The sequence below is a fragment of the Pagrus pagrus genome (assembly GCF_965226575.1).
Source record: "Pagrus pagrus genome assembly, chromosome: 7".
Taxonomy (NCBI): Eukaryota; Metazoa; Chordata; class Actinopteri; order Spariformes; family Sparidae; genus Pagrus; species Pagrus pagrus.
The window spans coordinates 504,462-526,495 of NC_140191.1; the positions used below are offsets into that span (position 1 = coordinate 504,462).

Consider the following 22,034-nt stretch of genomic DNA (forward strand, 5'->3'; position numbering starts at 1 on the left):
GTAAATAAAGGTTATTACGATCAAACAAATCATTCACTGAACACACTGTGGTTGGTTCGTTATATCAAAAGTGGCGACAACATTTATTGACACAGAGAACATAAATATTGAACTGCATCATCAGAGACACACAACAGTTACATTAAATCAGATGTTAGTATCAAAACATCAGTTTTATTAATGACATGAATAACATGTGGAGACATTTTACAGACTGAAGTGACTAAACTGAATCAGTTTTCTTTAAAGCGTGCAGTTTAATGTTGAGCTCATCATGGAGGACCAAAGATGAAGATTAAGAAAATGAATGTGTGAACAATAACAAGTCATTAAATGAAACCGATCGTCTTAACGTTTGACTTCTCTGCGTGTGTGATGGATTCATTCTTGACTTATTCCTCAGTGAATCGAATGATTCAGTTATTATCGTCGTTGGTCCTCCCACATGCGTCAGGTTGTAGCTCAGCTGTGTCAGTGAGACTCTTCTTCTGTTGTTTCTGTGCGTCTTCCTGTCTGCAGCGCCCCCTGTGGGCAGCACAGAGACAGACAGGCTCAGGTGTGTTGGTGATGCAGGTGGTCTCAGGTGTGTTGGTGATGCAGGTGGTCTCAGGTGTGCTGCAGCTCTCACTGCAGGAGGCAGCCACACTTGATGTTCTTCTCTTTGTGTGTGGCTCCGAACAGCTGGATGGCCTGCTTGTTGATCAGAGCCCAGAAGTTCTCGAAGGAGATGTTCTGACCGCTCTGAACGCCCATCTGCTCCAGAACCTGGGCCAGACCTTCTTCATTCTCCACAGTCTGCAAACAGGAAACAGGAAGTGAGCACGACTGCATGGAAACGGTTAAAATACGCTGACGTCGACCGTGTGGCGTTCAGCTCTGATCCTCAGGCCCGGAGGACTCATCGCCAGAGAACGTGTGTTGTGATTGGAGGATGAGTTGTGATGTCATGGCCTACCTTGGAGAATGAAGGCAGCTGATTGGAGATCATGGTCTGGAACTGGGTGGTGTTCATGGTCGGTCCGTCATCTGCAGCTTTATGAAACTCTGTGACCAGCGTGTTGAGGGCCAGCTCTAAATCTGAGTACTGAGACAGCAGCAGAACACAGACCGTCATTATGATCAGTGATCAGTGATCAATAACCAGGAACTAAACAGCTCTGATGGCTTTCTTTAAGGATCACATTATCAATTTTCCAGCCAAACATTCACATTATTGACTTCTATGAACCTTTTATAGACTTAAAAGTTGCTGCAGAGAAAGTCCACGAGTCAGCGTTCGATCACTTTTATCGATTAGCTTTCTGAAGGTAAATCCAGATGAACGCTGGATGTTTGTTTCCAGCTGCCACAGTTTGGGAGCAGAAACTCTCCACAGCTGGAATCTCAGGAATTTCTACAATCTGAGCTGAAAGTGTTTTTACAGCCAGAAACTCAAAACTCAGCGAGAGGATGCTGACAGAGCTGAAGAAACAGAGCGACGTCTCACTCTGAGCGTTTCAGGTGGACACCGACCTGCCTCATCTGACTGAGGTTTACTACAAGTCCCAGAATGCTCTTCAACAACTCCATATTCTATTATTTAATTATAATGACTGATGCATTCATGTGTTCATCACTAATGTTACAGCTGGTTGAGCTTCATGTCCTGACACGTTGTTATTTATCTGGAGTGGAAGTATAAAGTATAAAGTGCACGAGCCGTCACTGTGTCTCTTATTGATTTAAGGCGGGACACTAACGGACACACGTGACTCGTTGTTTCAACACAGGATCTCTGCAGTGACTCATTCAGCCTGTCGGCCAATCAGAATCAGTTTGATTTGAAACATCCACTGTTCATATTTCATGATTCAGTGAAGTAATTGTGTTCAATCACAGTTAATCATTTACATGTACAGACTCAACTGTGCACTGAGAACAGCTACAGGTGTGCAGGTGTGCAGGTGTGCAAGCTGCTTTAGCATTTGAGCTTTTTATTTAACATTATACGGTTGTCGCAAATTATGAACAGCTGTTTACTTTGCTGGTCTGGAAGCTGATTTATAAATATAAATTAAAATACAACTTTTCACAGCAGTTTCATAGTGTTAGCGGTGTGATTGGCAATTCTGTGTAAAGTGTTAGCACTGTGGATAAAGAGCTAGCAATGTCTTTAGAGAGTTAGCAGGGTGTTTAGCATGTTAGCGGTCTGATTGGCTCTTTATGTAAAGTGTTAGCAGTGTGACTAGCACTGTGTGTTAAAAGTTGGCAGGCGCTGGATAAATTGTTAGCGTCTTGTTTAGCCTGCAGTGTGATTAGCGCTGTGTACAGTGTGTTAGCTTCTTGGATGTATTGTTAGCGGTGTAGCCTCTTTAGAGCTCTAGCAGTGTTATTAGCACTACGATTAATATGTTAGCATTGAGGATTAAGTGTGAGCAGATTGTTTAAGGGTTGTTAGCAGTTGTGTTGCTGAGGTATATTTAGCAGGTTAAGTCAACATAGCTCTGTGATGTTTTGTCTGTCGTCTGCGTGACGTCCACAGTGTTTCCTGTCCGTCCGTCTGTCGAGGATCTGACCTCTGTTTCTCTTCTCAACATCTCTTTCGAGGACGAGGACGAGGACGAGGACAACGTGCTGTGACGCTGTGATTTGTGTCTCGGGCTGTTTGAGTCAAACGGACCGGACTGAACCAGGCTGTCAGTGTCGACTCTGTAGGAGCTCAGCAGCTTTAAATCAAACGGCCTCCGCTCACAAATGTTGGAGTTTGAGGGTTGAAAAAATCTGGGAGTTTCTCTTTAAATACTGAAATGATGACGGCATCAGTGGCCCCTGGAGTGTGAGGGGCCCCGAGCAGCTGCGAGCCTCGGGCTGCGTGAGATCAGACCGAGCTGCTCTCTGAGGAACCTCTGCTGTTGTGAAACAGGGCGGCGGCTGCAGAGCTGCTCGGCCAAGATTCAACGGAAATGTGCTGATATGAAAGCAGCTGCTGAGTCCAGAGAACAGAACCACGGCTGCAGCTCAGACTCATCGGACGCTCGTCCACACGTCCTCACACGGGACACAGATAACAAACATCGAGTGTTTGACTCTGAGGTCAGAACCGAGTCCTGCTCACACTGATGGCGGCTCTGTGACTTCATGTCAGACTGAGATGATGATGTTCACGTCTCAGTCTGAAGGAACCAATCACTTCTATTGATGAACAGATCGAGAGTCTCTGTGTGAGCAGCCAATAATCAGCTTCATCTGGTTTTATAGAAAAGTAAATTATCATAAAACGATTAACTTGCTGTGACTAAAGATCATCAGTGTGGGCGTGGCTGAAAGTCAAACAGACATCGATTGGCTCGTGTTCAACTGGACCAACAGAACAAAAAGAGTTGGTCACAAATAACAAACAGTTTATTATATAAAAGTATGTTTGTGTGTTTGATCACATTTCAAAATAAGAGCGCACAGAGTTATGAAGAAGGAGGAGAAGAAAAACGCCTCATGCTCATATTACTGACACACCTACAGTAGTGGAATGTAACTAAGTACATGTGAGTACTCATTGAGTGTACTTGTACTTATTTCCACATCACACTACGTTATATTTCTGTGTACAGACTCAGATTACTGACCGGCAGCAGTGAGGCGAGCTTCACCTTCAGCTGAGACATTACAGAACCAACAGTCCAACAGTTACGATCCAGAAACACACGAGATGTTTCTGCTGAACGAGTTTTACTTTAGCTTTTGGTACTTTGAGTATATTCTGATGCAAATACTTGTAATGGAGTATTTTCTTTCTAGCTCAAATTTCAGAATGTTACGGTTGTTTCTTCTTTTACTGACACACATATATACATGTGTATACATGTGTGTATAAGTATATACTATATATATATAAAGTACATTCCTAACACATCATTTAAGAAGACAACAGTACTTTTCTTTCCTCTTGTTGCTTTGAGTCTGTAGCTTGTAATCGCTGAGCGGAGTGCTCGTCTTTCCTGCAGAGCCTCGGTGTATTTGAACGCACCGTGCTGTCGCGGTGTGAATTTCAATAAAAACGTTAAAACTCTTCTTCACCTGCTGCGGACCGGAAGTGATGACGTGTAATAACACGTTTCCTCATCAGTCTGAACTTTCAGAAACTTTTTTGATCTGAATCTGAATCTGGATCAAACACGTCTCATCAGAACCGCTCTGCCCTCATCCGATCAGCCCGATCGATACCTGATCGATCAGCCCGATCGATACCTGATCGATCAGCCCGCGCTGAGCCCGCGTCTCTTACCTTGGTCGCCATCTGAGCAGCGCTGATGTCCAACAGCCCGAAAACAGCCCGACACAGCGAGAGAGCGCGAGAGACTGACGGGCTGCACACACACACACACACACACACACACACACAGTTTCCTGCTGAGAGTCCTCCCACTGTACACACACGCACACGCACACGCACCTCTCTCTGCTCCTGTTTGTCTCCTAACTTTCAGTAAAGTTTCTTTGTCTGTTATCAGATCAGCCACACCCGAACACGCGCGCGCGCACACACACACGCACACACAGGTGTGTTACTGGACAACACCTGAGGGCTCGTGAACACTTGGAGAGATCAGTCAGAATACCTGCAGGGTGGAAAGTAACTAAGTATTTGTACTCGAGCAGCCGACGGAACAGATGTGGCAGTACTCCATTACATTTATTGGATCACTTTAGTTACAGATTACTTTCTGCATCAGAACCTCAGCAGCACATTTTGAACTGGTTTGCTGGTTCGTCGGCAGGATGACACAAAAACTACAGAACACATTTCCACCAGGCTCAGGTGGAGCAGGACTCTGGGCCCAGAACACACCTCATTCACTTCTGGTGCTGATCCAGGTGGAGAACATGTTTGATGGTTTCTCAGGTCCAGATCTGCTGAGCTGAAGGTTTCATGACTGAATCAACCGCAGAGTCGGCCTCCACTTCAACTCAACTACACACCTGTGAAGTTTACTGACTGCATCTCCACCGGTCACAGGCGGACAGCTGAAGAGGACCGAGGTTCTGTTGAAAGCTCCAGAAGAAGCTGCTGAATGTGGGTCAGAACTTCGAACTAAAAGAACCAGATCTGATCTTTTTTCATGCTTTAATAACTTTAATCACGCAGTGAAACCGGCACACACTTCTATATCAGGGTCCTGGGCACTGGGTCCAGGAGGATCCTGGAGGGTCCTGGAGGTTCCTGGAAGGTCCTGGAGGTCTTGGGGACGGTCCGGTGTGTGTATGATGACAGTTTGGAGGGTCTGGTCCTGGAGGCTGCAGGTTTCCGGTGAGGTGAAGGAGTCGAAGGAGGCGTCGCTGTCGTCTGACCCGGGTCGGTCCTGGTAGGTCGTGTCTGCTTCACTGCTTCAAGTGTTCATGTAACAACAACACACGTCATCAGGTTTATCGTCACGTTCTGTGAACGCGTCACAACGTAAAGAAACAGATGAAAACACGAGCGGCGTTTTCTGCTCGAGTTCACAGCCACAGAAATACTTCAGGTTCTGAGACAACAAATCCACGAGGACCGAGGAGACGCCGTGAGGAGTGATGTCATGAGGAGTGACGTAGTGATGTCATGACGACTGACGTAGTGATGTCATAATGAGTGATGTAGTGATGTCATGACGACTGACGTAGTGATGTCATAATGAGTGACGTAGTGATGTCATGACGACTGACGTAGTGATGTCATAATGAGTGATGTAGTGATGTCATGAGGAGTGATGTAGTGATGTCATGACGACTGACGTAGTGATGTCATAATGAGTGATGTAGTGATGTCATGACGACTGACGTAGTGATGTCATAATGAGTGATGTAGTGATGTCATGACGACTGACGTAGTGATGTCATAATGAGTGACGTAGTGATGTCATGACGACTGACGTAGTGATGTCATAATGAGTGATGTAGTGATGTCATGACGACTGATGTAGTGATGTCATAATGAGTGATGTAGTGATGTCATGAGGAGTGATGTAGTGATGTCATGACGACTGACGTAGTGATGTCATAATGAGTGATGTAGTGATGTCATGACAACTGACGTAGTGATGTCATAATGAGTGATGTAGTGATGTCATGACGACTGACGTAGTGATGTCATAATGAGTGATGTAGTGATGTCATGAGTGACGTAGTGATGTCATGAGGAGTGACGTAGTGATGTCATGACGACTGACGTAGTGATGTCATAATGAGTGTCGTAGTGATGTCATGACAACTGACGTAGTGATGTCATAATGAGTGATGTAGTGATGTCATGAGGAGTGACGTAGTGATGTCATGAGGAGTGACGTAGTGATGTCATGATGACTGACGTAGTGATGTCATAATGAGTGATGTAGTGATGTCATGACGACTGACGTAGTGATGTCATGATGTGTTGAAAGAAAAAAAAGTTTTACGTCGTGTACTCGGAAAGAAATCCAACTGATCAACTAATCAAATCAGATTATTATCATAACCTGACAGTTATCAGATTATTGTGGTCATGGAAACGTGTTCAGGTGCTCAGGTGATCGATCAGGTGCTCAGGTGATCAATCAGGTGTCCCACCTGCTGCCACTCTCTCCTCCATCGTGTCCTTGTGTTCTCCTGACGTCGCAGTTTGAGACCGTCCTCGTCGGTCTCTTCGCTCTGCGGTCGGTGAGTTGAGTCGAGTTCTGAGCTGCAGACGAGCTGAGCTGTTCGTCGTCGCTGGAGTCGCTGAGAGAAACGAGCAGAGCAGGAAGTCAAACTCAGAAATGGTGACAGATCACAGAGCTGACCGAGCTGCAGAGATGTGGAGGAGTTAGGCAGAACCTCACCTTCACTGAGCTCGGGTGGTCTCTGATGATCAGAATAATTTCTTTACAACATTAAACTGTAACTGTGCCGTCTGATCGGCTCTGAACACTCACCGCTCCTCCTCGCCGTCTTCCTGGCAGGTCGGAGGTCGAGCACAGACGACACACGTGTTTCCCAAACTGTGGAAACATGGCCGACAGTACAGGCCTGCGAAAACAAGACAGCAGCAGCTCGTTAAAACTGACGAGACGGAGACACGAGAGCTGAACGACTGACAGGAAGTGGATTTAACTGCAGGAGGTCAGAGAGCAGCTTCGTCTCTGCTCATCTGTAACAACTGAACTTCATACCGTCGTCACTGTGTGACATCAGAGAGTCACCACCAGAACCAGTACAAGGTCCAACTCTTTTAAAAAGTCCTTCTTGTCTTGTTTCTGATCGTTTTGTGGGAAAAAAACATGATTTGTAACAAACTGGAGAATTAACTTCATGTCAGTTTACATTGTTATAAAAACTATTGTTCACCGTCAGAAACTCATCAGCGCTCGAGTCAAACGTGAAGCTGAACATTTATTAAGACGTCACCTTCAGCCTCCGACAGGAAGTTAAAGGAACAGTTCTCCCTGCACGCTGATCAAAGTCAGCTGAAGTGAAATCTTCACTGAAGCTGCTCAGCCCCAAGTGTCAGCGTGCGTCTGTCTGAAGGTGAAGGCTGAGCCTGACTTTATATCATCAGGAGGAGATGATGGCTGAGCCTGACTTTATATCATCAGGAGGAGATGATGGCTGAGCCTGACTTTATATCATCAGGAGGAGACGATGGCTGAGCCTGACTTTATATCATCAGGAGGAGACGATGACTGAGCCTGACTTTACATCATCAGGAGGAGACGATGGCTGAGCCTGACTTTACATCATCAGGAGGAGACGATGACTGAGCCTGACTTTATATCATCAGGAGGAGACGATGGCTGAGCCTGACTTTATATCATCAGGAGGAGACGATGGCTGAGCCTGACTTTATATCATCAGGAGGAGACGATGGCTGAGCCTGACTTTACATCATCAGGAGGAGACGATGACTGAGCCTGACTTTACATCATCAGGAGGAGATGATGACTGAGCCTGACTTTATATCATCAGGACGAGACGATGGCTGAGCCTGACTTTACATCATCAGGAGGAGATGATGACTGAGCCTGACTTTATATCATCAGGAGGAGATGATGGCTGAGCCTGACTTTATATCATCAGGAGGAGATGATGGCTGAGCCTGACTTTATATCATCAGGAGGAGACGATGGCTGAGCCTGACTTTACATCATCAGGAGGAGACGATGGCTGAGCCTGACTTTATATCATCAGGAGGAGACGATGACTGAGCCTGACTTTATATCATCAGGAGGAGACGATGACTGAGCCTGACTTTATATCATCAGGAGGAGACGATGACTGAGCCTGACTTTATATCATCAGGAGGAGACGATGGCTGAGCCTGACTTTATATCATCAGGAGGAGACGATGACTGAGCCTGACTTTATATCATCAGGAGGAGATGATGACTGAGCCTGACTTTACATCATCAGGAGGAGATGATGACTGAGCCTGACTTTATATCATCAGGAGGAGATGATGGCTGAGCCTGACTTTATATCATCAGGAGGAGACGATGACTGAGCCTGACTTTATATCATCAGGAGATGTTGACTGAGCCTGACTTTATATCATCAGGAGGAGATGATGACTGAGCCTGACTTTATATCATCAGGAGGAGACGAAGGCTGAGCCTGACTGTATATCATCAGGAGGAGACGAAGGCTGAGCCTGACTTTATATCATCAGGAGGAGATGATGACTGAGCCTGACTTTATATCATCAGGAGGAGACGATGACTGAGCCTGACTTTATATCATCAGGAGATGTTGACTGAGCCTGACTTTATATCATCAGGAGGAGATGATGACTGAGCCTGACTTTATATCATCAGGAGGAGACGATGACTGAGCCTGACTTTATATCATCAGGAGGAGATGATGACTGAGCCTGACTTTATATCATCAGGAGGAGATGATGGCTGAGCCTGACTTTATATCATCAGGAGGAGACGATGACTGAGCCTGACTTTATATCATCAGGAGATGTTGACTGAGCCTGACTTTATATCATCAGGAGGAGATGATGACTGAGCCTGACTTTATCTCATCAGGAGGAGATGATGACTGAGCCTGACTTTATATCATCAGGAGGAGACGATGACTGAGCCTGACTTTATATCATCAGGAGGAGACGATGACTGAGCCTGACGTTATATCATCAGGAGATGTTGACTGAGCCTGACTTTATATCATCAGGAGGAGATGATGACTGAGCCTGACTTTATATCATCAGGAGGAGACGAAGGCTGAGCCTGACTGTATATCATCAGGAGGAGACGAAGGCTGAGCCTGACTTTATATCATCAGGAGGAGATGAAGGCTGAGCCTGACTTTATATCATCAGGAGGAGATGATGACTGAGCCTGACTTTATATCATCAGGAGGAGAAGATGACTGAGCCTGACTGTATATCATCAGGAGGAGACGATGACTGAGCCTGACTTTATATCATCAGGAGGAGATGATGACTGAGCCTGACTTTATATCATCAGGAGGAGACGATGGCTGAGCCTGACTTTATATCATCAGGAGGAGATGAAGGCTGAGCCTGACTTTATATCATCAGGAGGAGATGATGGCTGAGGTTACATTTTTAGGTGAACTGCTCCTTTAAGCTCTTGACTTTCGTCCAGCTGTGCAGTAAGTGGCGGCTGAACGGTTAAATGGCCTCAGGTCTGTGTTTAGTTACAGTTACAGTCTGTTATCTGTCCGACTTCAGCTGAGTCAACAACAGTTTGAGCTGTAGGACACTCCCTCAGTACACACACACACACACACACACACACACACACACACACACACACACACACACAGTAACAATAGGCTTATTCTCCTCACTGACTCTGCTGGTTAAATAAAGATCCTCTCTGGGTCACAACACAGAGTGTGAAGATCAACAGATGGTTGTAATATTCAGCAAAAGAGAGAAATTAGTTCAGTTTCTCAAGTCTGTCCAGAGTGAACCCCCTGCACAAACAAATCAATAAAGGATCTCTGATGAAGAAATTAACCAACATGTCTGACGCAGTCAGAGTTTCCTCTGGCACCAGTCGGCTGATCGTCTTCATCACTAAGATAGCTGCAGGCTAAAGCTAAGCTAGCTTTGTCATCGTTGAAGGGTTGTGTGTTTTTTTATTGTGTTGTTTAATAAAAGTTTGATTCTGATTTACTCCGGAGAGTTTCCTCCGTCCTGTCCTGTTTCCTCCGTCCTGTCTTGTTTCCTCCGTCCTGTCCTGTTTCCTCCGTCCTGTCCTGTTTCCTCCGTCCTGTCTTGTTTCCTCCTTCCTGTCGTGTTTCCTCCGTCCTGTCTTGTTTCCTCCGTCCTGTCCTGTTTCCTCCGTCCTGTCTTGTTTCCTCCGTCCTGTCCTGCTTCCTCCGTCCTGTCTTGTTTCCTCCTTCCTGTCGTGTTTCCTCCGTCCTGTCTTGTTTCCTCCGTCCTGTCCTGTTTCCTCCGTCCTGTCTTGTTTCCTCCGTCCTGTCCTGCTTCCTCCGTCCTGTCTTGTTTCCTCCTTCCTGTCGTGTTTCCTCCGTCCTGTCTTGTTTCCTCCGTCCTGTCCTGCTTCCTCCGTCCTGTCTTGTTTCCTCCTTCCTGTCGTGTTTCCTCCGTCCTGTCTTGTTTCCTCCGTCCTGTCCTGTTTCCTCCGTCCTGTCCCGTCCTAGACCGTTTTACATCGCTAACCTCGTGTCAGAAAGGACTCGGGACTAGCAGCTCGTACCTGTACACTGTGGGACGTCACAGACGACCACGTTGTCCTCCCCCTGTCTCACCACCTCACCACAGGACAGACAGCTGACTGATGACAGACCGAGCAGGTGAGACAGGTGAGCTCCTCCAGGTAACCTGAGACACACAGACAGGGTTCATTTAAAAAGATCCAGATTTAATTCAGACTTCAGGATCATAAAACATGTTTCACATGTTTGTACCTCAGCAGGAGAGTCTGAAGACCACTCTCTGCTCCTCCTCCTCCTCCTCCTCCTCCTCCTCCTCCTCCTCCACCTCCTCCTCTGGCTGCAGACCACCTCAGGGCTCTCCCCACCGTCCTCCTCTGATCCAGGATCTGCTGCTGGAGGAACCGGATCCTCTCCTGATGAACACACAGACAACAGCAGGAACTTCGTCAGGTTCATGTTTCACTTTCTTTCTTCTTCACACATTCAGTCAGTTTTAATGGCTTCATCTTACTGAACAGCGACTGCTGCTGCCGAGGAGCCTCTGAGCAACACGCTGATGTCACACATGACAAAGGTTAAAGGGGGATTAAACAGCAGGATGAGGAACAGAGTGTGTTTGTGAACGTGACGCCGGCTGTATGAAGACACGTGTTGGAGCAGCAGAGCTCCTGCAGCCGTTCGGCCTCCAGCAGTTTCAGTCTGAGAGACAGAAGCTGTGACGAACACAAGAAAACAAGGAACCGAGCTAAACGCTGACTGATCCGGTTCCACTGTACCAACCCGGATCCTTCAGAACTCTCACCTCATTAAAGAACACACAGTAACACAGTTAGCTTAGCATTATCACATATTTCCAGTCATACCCCAGCTGTTATATTATTAGAGTGAACAGTCTCCCATTGGAATAGTACTCGAGTAAAAGTCTCAGAGTATTTGATGATACAAGTATTTAAGTATCAGTGTGATTCTGAAAATGTGCTGCTTTGGCTCTGATGCTGCATGTAATCTGTAAAGTAACTAGTAACTAAAGTGATCAGATAAATGTAGTGGAGTGGAAGAATAAAGTAAGAGATGATGGAAATACTCAAAGTGCAAGGAACTACAAATTGTACTTAGTTACAACAGCTACCTCCCATAACGGTTCTGTTCTGTGTGGTTTGTGTGTTCTGGGTGTTCTGTGTGTTCTGTTCTGTGTGTTCTGTGTTCTGTGTGTTCTGTTCTGTGTGTTCTGTGTTCTGTATGTTCTGTGTGTTCTGTGTGTTCTGTTCTGTGTGTTCTGTATGTTCTGTGTGTTCTGTGTGTTCTGTTCTGTGTGTTCTGGGTGTTCTGTTCTGTGTGTTCTGTGTTCTGTATGTTCTGTGTGTTCTGTGTGTTCTGTATGTTCTGTGTGTTCTGTATGTTCTGTGTGTTCTGTGTGTTCTGTTCTGTGTGTTCTGTGTGTTCTGGGTGTTCTGTTCTGTGTGTTCTGTTCTGTGTGTTCTGTGTGTTCTGTGTGTTCTGTTCTGTGTGTTCTGTGTTCTGTGTGTTCTGTGTGTTCTGTGTGTTCTGTGTTCTGGGTGCAGGTCCAGACGTGTTCCTCGTCTCAGGCTGCAGATTCCTCAGATGCCTCTCTGCCTGCTGACCTCTCACCCACAGCAGCTGCTCTTGTGCTGCTCTGATAACAGACTGCAGCTCCTCACCTGTCTGTTTATAAACACACCTTGACAGTGAGAGCATAAGTGGGCGGGGCTTACAGGAGGACCTGCCCTCAGGCTTCTTCTTCTTCTGCTACATGTCACCTGATCAGTTTACATCACCTGGTTGCAGTGGTGTGCACAGACTTTTTGAAGGGCAGGGGCAGTTCCACGTGTTCCCGAGGGCACTTTAGACACGTTACGTTACAAACGGCTCATTATACAGCCTGAAAACAGACTCACTGGACAGACTCCTCAGGTTAGTTTGTAGTTAGGATCCACGAGAACTTCTCCCCCAGAACATCTTCAATTAAGTAGATGCCATTTCCTGTATTCTAGTGCATTTTAACACCATATTAGCACCAGATAATCCAAACTGGTTCTGTGAGATATACTTCTGGCTCAATATAGATCAAAAAAGGGCCCAACATAAAAGTCAGTGCAACAGTAATGTTTCATAGTATTTCTTGGTCTTAAAGCAACACTAGGTAGTTTGGACTCATTACTGCCCCCGGCTGGTTGAGAAGCGCAATTATCTGTTACCAGTGTCGTAAACACTGTCGCTGTACGAGCCTCCCTGGGGAAAATGAATACACGTGAATCTGTTGACGGAGCCGGCGAATCACAAAACCGTCTGAAAAAACCTCAACCGAGTGCCGACAACAAGCTCGATTCAGAGAGAGCAGCTGGTAGTTTGTTAGCATGAAGGCTGCACAGCACATTAGCATGCTAGAGTTATTCTCACACCGAGTTGGTTGTAGTGACTGCACCGACTAAGTTACTTCCAAAACACAGCGCTTGGGCGTGAATGTGTTTAGTAACGTCTGAAAATATAACTTACTAAGTTACTAAATACAATCGCAAGTTGTGACGTTGTGTTCGGCGTAATAACTACAACCAACTCGGTACGACAACAGTAAGTAGCATGCTAACGTTACCTCCTGATCACACTGTTCAACTACTACGTTGATGATCTGCATGAACTAAGGAATCTGCAACTTTACAAGACGTTCAGTGTTTTAGCATTAGCTTATCTCCTGGCTTTATTACGGTTATAAACTGGACAAACAGAGCCCCAATGAACACCACGTAACAACAAATCATGACACAGGACAGGACGCAGAGACGAGACTGAAGCTGATTCACAAAGTGAACAAAGAAGGTGAAAAGGTTTTTTCTTCCTCCACCTTCATACAGCCAGACGACACACGTCACATGACCTCATGACCTCATGACCTCACAGAGAAACAAGAAACCCTCTTTAAGAGGCAACAACTGAAGAGCAGCGGAGGAGAGCGCCGCCTGCAGGACGGCCCAAGTTCAAATCCTCTCATCTGCTGTTTGTGTTATAAAGAAACACAACATTTAATGTTACTGCAAAATATATATCAGTGTGTGTGTGTGTGTGTGTGTGTGTGTGTACCAGCTCTCTCTCTGGATGATATGAAGCACAGACGAGTCGTCTGCAGCGCTGCACGTGTCCTCCGGTCAGAGAGACGAGCAGAGAGAGACCCAACAGGAACCCTGCAGCACAGAGCAGAACCTTCAGAACCAGTGAAACCAGTGGACACATCAGAACATCTGCTGGAGGTTAAAAGCTTTGCTCAAAGGCTCCTCAGCAGCCAGAGAACATTAAGAGCATTTTCCTGATCTCACAAACTTTAACTTTAACAGGACTTGTAATAGAGTATTTGTACTGTGTGGCATTAGTACTTTTACTGAAGTAAAGTATTTGAATACTTGATGATGTCACTTCCTGTGTACCTAGGATGAAGCAGGTGAGGTAGTCCGGTTCTGACGGCTCCAGCAGACACTTCCTGCTGATCACCGTCATGTTTCCTCCCTGCAGGACGTTGAACGAGGCCACCAGGTCTCTGAAGATATCGGAGGCGTAACCGGACCCGTTCACCTGCACCGCCACCGTGACCGGAGCTGATGGGACACATGTTACCATGGTGACTGACATCACAGACTCATTCGTATCAGGTGGGTTGTCTCACCTCTGGCCACGATGTCCCCCTTCACCTGGTGGTGCACCTGGTCCAGCATCCAGAACACCAGGAAGTCCAGCGCCACCAGCATGCCGCCCATCACCAGGTGTCTGAGGACCGAGACCACGCCCACCAACACCGCCCGCTGCTCCCGGGCCGTCAGGTGAAACGACACTGCAGGACGGACGCTTCGCTTTACTTCACTACACGCACGCACACACACACACACACACACACACACACACACACACACAGGTGTACTCACGTGGTGTGATGTAGGTCTGTGCTTCTCTGCTTGTGATTGGCAGGATTGAGACTCCGCCCCCTGAGGTCAGCTGCTTGTCGAGCTCTTCAAACTGAGCGCTGATGTAGACGTTATCAAAGTCGAGCTCATGGAGGTACCTGCGTCTGTACTGCACCGCCCTGCACACACACTCACACACACACACACACACACACACACACACACAATTTAAGGTTTGTGACCTCACCAGCGCCCCCTGAGGGTCTTTACACACCTGTTATCCACACATGCGGAAATGCTAATGTGACCCCATTAGCATTCTAATATGCCTTCAGTTAACATGTTAGCTTGCATGTTAGCTGACATACTACAGCATGCTAACGTCAGGATGTTAAAGCACTAACGATTACAGTTTGATATTTAGCATTTTAGCTTTTATCATGCTAATGAAAACAAGTTGATTGTTCTCTTTCTCAAATGCTAGTTTTAGCGTTGTATCATCAGAACAGTTAGCGTGTTGCTCTGCTAACACTTTAACATTTAGCATGTTAGCATAACAAGGGGACGTTAACATGCTAAATGCTCAGTATGTGGAACTTAGTAGTAGTTTAGTTATGTGAGCGTGAGCACCGACCTGAGGAAGGACCAGGCGAGCAGGACGAGAGCGCTGTACACCAGTGGCTGACTCAGCTTCTGAAACACCCGCAGCTCTGATGAAACCTCCTCCATGATGTCCTGAGACACCTGCTGCAGAGAGCGGCTGCTGTTGGCGTCCAGGTCAAAGGTCACCGAGGCTGAGAGGTTAAAATCAAACTCCTGCTTCAGTCGCTCAAACGCTGCGACAGCGGCTGTAGGAGGACAGACTCACCAGCTCAGTGTCAGCGTTAACATTGTCAATAAAGGTTTAAAACACAAAGAATCACTGAACTTACGAGCTGCCAGACGTTTCTTCAGATGGTCGGCGATGTAGGAGGGGATGGTGCAGAAGAGCTCGCCGGCTGAAACAGACACAGAATTAGTAGCAAAGATGAAAACGAGGACAGAAACTCACTAACATCTTAATAACTGAACAATATTTCAGAAAATTATTGAAAAATAATTATCATAAACTGTCAAATCAGTGCAATGCTCCTTTAAAGTCTTCTGACAGTAAACGTAGGCGATGATGTCAGCGAACGCACAGCGGGCGATGCTGCAGACCGGCAGGAAGCCGTCCACGATGTCACACAGGAAGTCGAAGTCTCCCAGCAGCTCGGAGCAGTCGGCACGAGCCTCGGCCAACACCTGCCGGCACTTCCTGTACGGAGAGCCCAGTTTGGCGTTACAGACGTCGCCGATGTCAACCAGGAAGTGGAGGACGTTCCTCAGAGTGCGAGCTGCAGAGTCAGAGGTCAGAGGTCAGAGGTATCACATGACTCTGGGTTTGATATTCACTGTTTAATTATCAAAATATTTACTTTGATTTTTTACATAACTTGGGACCCCTTGACCTCCTCAAGGACCCTTAAATCCTCATCAAGGCCTCAAAAAACCCTCTTCACTGCCTTCAAGAACCTCATCGAGAACCTTCCCAAGGACTTCTGGAACTTCCTTAAGGACCCTATTACCTCCTCAAGGACTACTCATACATTTTCAAGCTCTGTAAAACTACTTCAAGACCTTCTAATGAAGCACTCTTTAACGTCTCTAAGGACTCCCAGAGCTCCACAATGAGAACCCCAACATTTTCAAGGTTTGTAGAACTTCCTCAAGAAATTCCATAACCTCCTTAAGCACTCTTTCCTTAAGGACCCCACTACCTCCTCAATGACTCCTGATTCTCCTCAAGGACACATAATCTCCTCAAAGACCCAATAACCTCAGTGCAACCTCTTCAAGGACCTCCTTAAGGGAGGTTATGGGTCCATGTAGAGTTTCCTGAAGTGCTTAAAGAAGTTTAAAATGTTCATGAGCATTCTCCAGGAGTCCAAGGTTCAGGGGTCCTTGAGAGAGGCTATGGGTCCTTATGATGTCCTTGAGACCACTTAGTCAAAGACTCCTTCAGTCTCATTAGGACTCCAGGACTCATTAAACCCCTCAAGAACTCTTGGACCTTCCAGGTGTTCAGAAGCTGAAGATACATTTCTGTTTGTTTGTGTTCAAACTCATCAAACTGCAGCGCCGCTCACCAACATGACGGGCGGAGTCGGTCAGAGCGCCGACCAAGTTCTGGACTCGTCCTGCGATGGAGAGGGCGGTACTGCTGATGGTTCTGATTCTGTCCAACGCAGCTGTGAACACACACACACACACACACACACACACACACACACACACAATTTAAAACTGAACATCAAATAATGAAGAGTCTGAACTGAAGCTCACAGTCGGACCTCTTCACAGCGCCGGAGGGAGAATCCAGAACTTTAAAAATATTCTGTGCTCAGAATGTTTCTCAGGTAAAAGTAGAAAGGTGTTCGGCATCAACATGAACTCTCAGTACCAAACGTAAAAGTACTCATAAAGCAGAGACGGTGACTTTAGGATAACACTGCTACATACTGCTGCAACATGTGAAGTATTCACTACAAGTACTGCAGAAATACTCCATTACAGTTAAAAGTATTCAAAGTATTTTGGCAAGAAAATGTATTTGAAGCGTCAAAGTAAAAGCACCAGAGCTGTTTCCTGTTTCCTGTTGTGTAGTGATGACACAGGTGGGCGGGTCTTACAGAAAAGGGGCGTGGCAGCTCTCTGCATCAGTTCCTGCGTCTGATTGGCTGCCAGCTCGGCTCCACACAGCAGGCTGGCGGCGGCTCGCTCCGTGTTCTCTAACGTGTTGGCGAGCGGACCGGACAGCAGCATCGAGCCGAACAGGAAGAACAGGAAGCTCCTCCCCCGAGCTGAAACAGAAGAGAGGACGAGGAGGAGGGACACGCCCCCATCACAAGCCACGCCTCTATTCAGGAGCCCCAAATAAACTTTATTGAATAAAAGTGTTTTGACAAACATCTGGAGGTGTTACTTTAGATAAAGGTAACTCAAGTGACTCATGTGAAGAGTACTCAAGTAAAAGTCTGAAAGTATCTGATATTAAAAAGTACCAGTAAAGTAACTGATTCATATATTACATGTATGAATAAACTGTGAGTCAGCTGATCATCAGTCACTGTTTGAAAATCTGAACTAAAGTAATCAGATAAATGTAGTGGAGTGGAATTACTCAAGTAAAGTACAAGTACTTCAAAATTATACTTAAGTACTGTACTCACTTAAGTACATTTAATATCAGATACTTTAAGACTTTTACTCGAGTACTCTTCATATGAGTGACTTTTTTAACACCACATCTTTACTTTTACTCGTGTATGACTTTTAGGTACTTTCTATTCCATCTCTGAGTAAAAGTACTGATACCACAATGTACAAATACTTTACTTAAAGTAAACTTGAGTAAGCCAACATTGTAGATCTACTCAAAGTACTTGAGTAAATGTACAGTTACATTACAGTCCACTTCTTGTAAATAATAACAAATGTAATGATTAAAAGTGAGACAGAGGGATAACTGAGCTCTCTAGTGCCCCCGGTGGAGGTCTGACGAACACACTGACCTGAGACCAGTGAAGGCAGCAGCACGGCGACGTCGGCCCGTACGCCGGCTGACAGTCCCAGACCGAAGGCCGCCAGGACGGCCACCGCCAGCGTGGAGTAGACGCACAACCACAGCGACTGATTCTGCAGGAACAGAGCGGCGACCCCATGCAGAGACGCCAACAGCAGCCCCGACGCAAACGCCACCAGGCTCCGCCCCCCCTCATACAGGTGACCTCTGACCTTCCTCCACCTGCTGCGCCCAGAGCGTCCTGCTGACCTGAGGAGGAACGATGACATCAACGGTACTCCAGTACTGCACAAAGGTATTTGAGGTACTTGTACTTAAAGTAAAGATACGGTTTTAAAATATTACTTTGGTAAAAGTGAGAGTCATTGATATGAACAGTACTCGAGTAAAAGTATTAAAGTATTTGATAGTAAATGTACTTCAGAATCACCAGTAAAAGTAACTACATATCTTTACATTTCTGTCTGAGCTGTGTTCGATCAATGAGGTCGAGTGATGATCGATTGATCATTGATCCAGTGTTTGTCTTGTTTTCAACTTGGTTGCTGATAAAATGAGCAAAAATTACAGCATGTAATCTGCAAAGTAACTAGTAACTAAAGTTATCAAAAACATCTAGTGAGTAAAAGGTTCAACTACCTCAACATTGTATTTAAGTACAGTACTTGAGTAAATGTACTTAGTTACACTGGAAATATAGTACCTACATTTATCTGACAGCTTTAGCATTCAGCATTAGCTCCCTGCTAGCTAACAGCTGCTCACCTGTTCAGTCTGACAGCCTGTGTGACTCCGCCCCTCTCCACCTGGACTCTGACGTCAGTCTTCATCAGGTGTCTCCGCCTCTCCTCACGCTTCATCTTCTGAGTCTCCCTGACTCCTGTTTCTATGGAGACAAAACAAACATGATGTCATTCTGAGACTTCCAGAAGCTCCAACTGACCAACTGACCAACCGACCACAGACCAACTGACCAACTGACCAACTGACCACAGACCAACTGACCACAGACCAACTGACTAACTGACCAACCGACCACAGACCAACTGACCAACTGACCAACCGACCACAGACCAACTGACCAACTGACCACAGACCAACTAACCACAGACCAACTGACCAACTGACCACAGACCAACTGACCAACCGACCACAGACCAACTGACCAACTGACCAACCGACCAACTGACCACAGACCAACTGACCAACTGACCACTGACCAACCGACCACAGACCAACTGACCACAGACCAACTGACCAACTGACCACAGACCAACTGACCACAGACCAACTGACCAACCGACCACAGACCAACTGACCACAGACCACTGACCAACTGACCAACTGACCACAGACCAACTGACCACAGACCAACTGACCAACCGACCACAGACCAACTGACCACAGACCACTGACCAACTGACCACAGACCAACTGACCACAGACCAACTGACCAACCGACCACAGACCAACTGACCACAGACCAACTGACCACAGACCACTGACCAACTGACCACAGACCAACTGACCACAGACCAACTGACCAACCGACCACAGACCAACTGACCACAGACCAACTGACCAACTGACCACAGACCAACTGACCAACTGACCACAGACCAACTGACCACAGACCAACCGACCACAGACCAACTGACCACAGACCAACTGACCAACCGACCACAGACCAACTGACCACAGACCACTGACCAACTGACCAACTGACCACAGACCACTGACCAACTGACCAACTGACCACAGACCAACTGACCACAGACCAACTGACCAACCGACCACAGACCAACTGACCACAGACCAACTGACCAACAGGACTCAGTCTCAGAGACACTGAAGAGGATCATGACTCACCTGAACTCACCTTCAGCTCCTCACAGCAGTCAGTTGACATCTTTACACTGTTCTTGTGTTTCTAAAGCAAAATTTAAGCTAACTTTGAGTTAACTGTCAGCTAACTGTTAGCTAACTGTTAGCTAACTGTCAGCTAACTGTCAGCTAACTGTGAGTTAATAGTGGGCTAGCTGTAGCAGCTTCGTTAGCCACATGTTTACAGTCTGTAGTTTGTCTCCGCGCTACTGTCCAGCTGTCTGTCTCTGTCCTCCAGCTGTGCAGAGGATCTCTTTGACCTACCTGCCTCCTGCCGTCTATGGATTTTTCTTCAGCCAATCAGAAGAGCTCCAGGTGGCTCACCTGGTCCTCAGGACGCTGTTCGGAGCAGTGAGCGGTGCAGGTAACGTCCACTGGCTCAGGCGGATGACTCAGTAACAGTAACGTGTCTTCAGACCGAACCGCGTTAATTAAATACAATAACACGAACCACAGAATCAGTCTGAACCCGGAAGACATGTGTCTGTGATCGGATCAATAAATGGATCAGAAGCTGATCAACAACATTATAAGTGAGGTAGTCCGACCTCCTCCTGCCTCCACTGCTCCTGCATGAAGCAGCTGGATGTCTGACATGATCCTCAGGTGCTGTTGAACATCAGCACTTTGTTTTAAACTTTGTATTATTTCCTGTTTTATTCACTTTCCTGTTTCCGTGTGATTTATTACTTCATCACATGTTCAGTGTATTTATGCAGATGAGCTCAGGCGACTGTGTTGGCTGGTCAAACATAAATCTAACACAAATACAGAAACTGAAATAGAAATATCAGTGTCACATTGATAAATTCATTAATATCTATATTTGTGTTTCATTGATTATTGAACTAATGTATTGATTGATTGATTTGTGATGTTGACACCAACGTCTCAAACACAAACAAACATCTCACTGCGTTTCTTTCCCTTCATGTCCTCAGTTCTCTTCCTGGGCGTCTCCTGCAGCCTCCCGCTGACCTTTGACCTGCAGCTGGCAGCAGCAGCTCTGTTTGTTGGTAAGGAGACGTCTCACACACACACACACACACACACACACACACACACACACACACACACACACACACATTGACACACATCTGTTCCAGCTGTGTTCGCAGTGGGCGGAGCCTTCTCAGCCTCCTCCAGATGTTCGGTCCTTCTGATGTTTCCCAGCATGCTCGGCTCCCGTGGACTAGCCTACCTGATGCTGTTCATGCTGTCTGTGCTGTGCAGAGGTGAGCGCGTGCACGCGCACACGCACGCACACACACACACACACACACACACACACGTATATATTGCAGTAACTTTAAATGTCCTTCTGTCTCGTGATGATGTCACAGGACCACTTTCTAACATCCAGCGTAACGTGGAGACGGCCGCTCTGTCTCTGAGCTGCAACCTGGACCTGCAGGTCCATCACAGCAGGTTACTGTGGAGGGACGCCGTCAGACCGGTCGTACTCATCACACAGCAGCTGATGGTGAGAGAGAATCAGAGGAAGTCCTCACAGTCTGTCCTCCAGGAGACATTCACATACTCGTGTAAAAGCACTGATTCAGCTTCTTTACTCCAGTAAAAGTAATCGAGTACAGGCTCTGACATGTACTCAGAGTATCAGAGTAAAAAGTCTCCCTCTGAAGGACATTTGTGGTCAAAGCTAACTGAAGCTCACGTCATATTAATATAATTCAAAGACTATTAAAGTTAAAGGTAGAGTCAGCAGGATTTGTCCCAGCTGTTCCTGAACGCACCACAAAGATAGTTGATAGTTGAGTCTCATTCCCAGGACGTCAAATAGCCACATGTTGGGTTGGTAAAGCGTCCCGGGCAGCAACAAAGAGAGAAAATAAGAAACTCTCTGCAGATACGAGACACTAACACGCCTTTTCTCCCCATCAGCCTCCCTCTCTGTCTGCTCACGTCTCTACGTCTGTACGACTGTATGAGCCACATGTCAACTGCTGAAGTCCGTGTTTGGTGTTTGACTGTGGGGGGTTGTGGTGATGTCACAGGGG

The 22,034-nt window shown here is 46.5% G+C and overlaps 3 protein-coding genes across 10 annotated transcripts; 1 reads left to right on the forward strand and 2 right to left on the reverse strand.

Annotated features, from left to right (window-relative positions):
• Positions 1-51: 51 nt before the first annotated feature.
• On the reverse strand, positions 52-4,486 carry LOC311260543 (protein S100-A14-like). The gene is made up of 3 exons (XM_084358491.1): positions 4,262-4,486; positions 956-1,084; positions 52-795 (listed from the first exon to the last, which is right to left on the reverse strand). Exons 1-3 carry the CDS (start codon positions 4,271-4,273, stop codon positions 625-627), a joined length of 312 nt encoding a protein of 103 aa, XP_084214617.1. The 5' UTR covers positions 4,274-4,486; the 3' UTR covers positions 52-624.
• Positions 4,487-5,087: 601 nt separating this feature from the next.
• dcst2 (DC-STAMP domain containing 2) lies at positions 5,088-20,995 on the reverse strand. 4 transcript variants are annotated; one of them, XM_084358581.1, is made up of 17 exons: positions 20,931-20,995; positions 18,898-19,018; positions 18,122-18,381; positions 17,240-17,410; positions 16,697-16,798; positions 15,710-15,904; positions 15,461-15,526; positions 15,163-15,376; positions 14,550-14,707; positions 14,294-14,458; positions 14,058-14,225; positions 13,717-13,817; positions 10,873-11,033; positions 10,662-10,786; positions 6,903-6,996; positions 6,559-6,708; positions 5,088-5,361 (listed from the first exon to the last, which is right to left on the reverse strand). In XM_084358581.1, exons 1-17 carry the CDS (start codon positions 20,947-20,949, stop codon positions 5,115-5,117), a joined length of 2,517 nt encoding a protein of 838 aa, XP_084214707.1. In that variant the 5' UTR covers positions 20,950-20,995; the 3' UTR covers positions 5,088-5,114. The 4 variants fall into 4 exon arrangements, with proteins under 4 accessions (XP_084214707.1, XP_084214706.1, XP_084214705.1 ...); XM_084358580.1 differs by lacking the exon at positions 20,931-20,995 and adding an exon at positions 20,565-20,628 and having other exon boundaries at positions 5,088-5,358; XM_084358579.1 differs by lacking the exon at positions 20,931-20,995 and adding an exon at positions 20,565-20,628.
• LOC311260578 (E3 ubiquitin-protein ligase DCST1-like) lies at positions 19,116-22,006 on the forward strand. 5 transcript variants are annotated; one of them, XM_084358588.1, is made up of 7 exons: positions 19,116-19,538; positions 19,939-20,029; positions 20,234-20,380; positions 20,958-21,032; positions 21,123-21,251; positions 21,360-21,499; positions 21,919-22,006. In XM_084358588.1, the coding sequence occupies exons 2-7, from the start codon at positions 19,993-19,995 to the stop codon at positions 21,982-21,984; spliced, it is 594 nt and encodes a 197-aa protein (XP_084214714.1). In that variant the 5' UTR covers positions 19,116-19,538; positions 19,939-19,992; the 3' UTR covers positions 21,985-22,006. The 5 variants fall into 5 exon arrangements, with proteins under 5 accessions (XP_084214714.1, XP_084214716.1, XP_084214713.1 ...); XM_084358590.1 differs by lacking the exon at positions 19,116-19,538 and adding an exon at positions 19,768-19,832; XM_084358589.1 differs by lacking the exon at positions 19,116-19,538 and adding an exon at positions 19,885-19,900 and having other exon boundaries at positions 19,931-20,029.
• Positions 22,007-22,034: the final 28 nt, after the last annotated feature.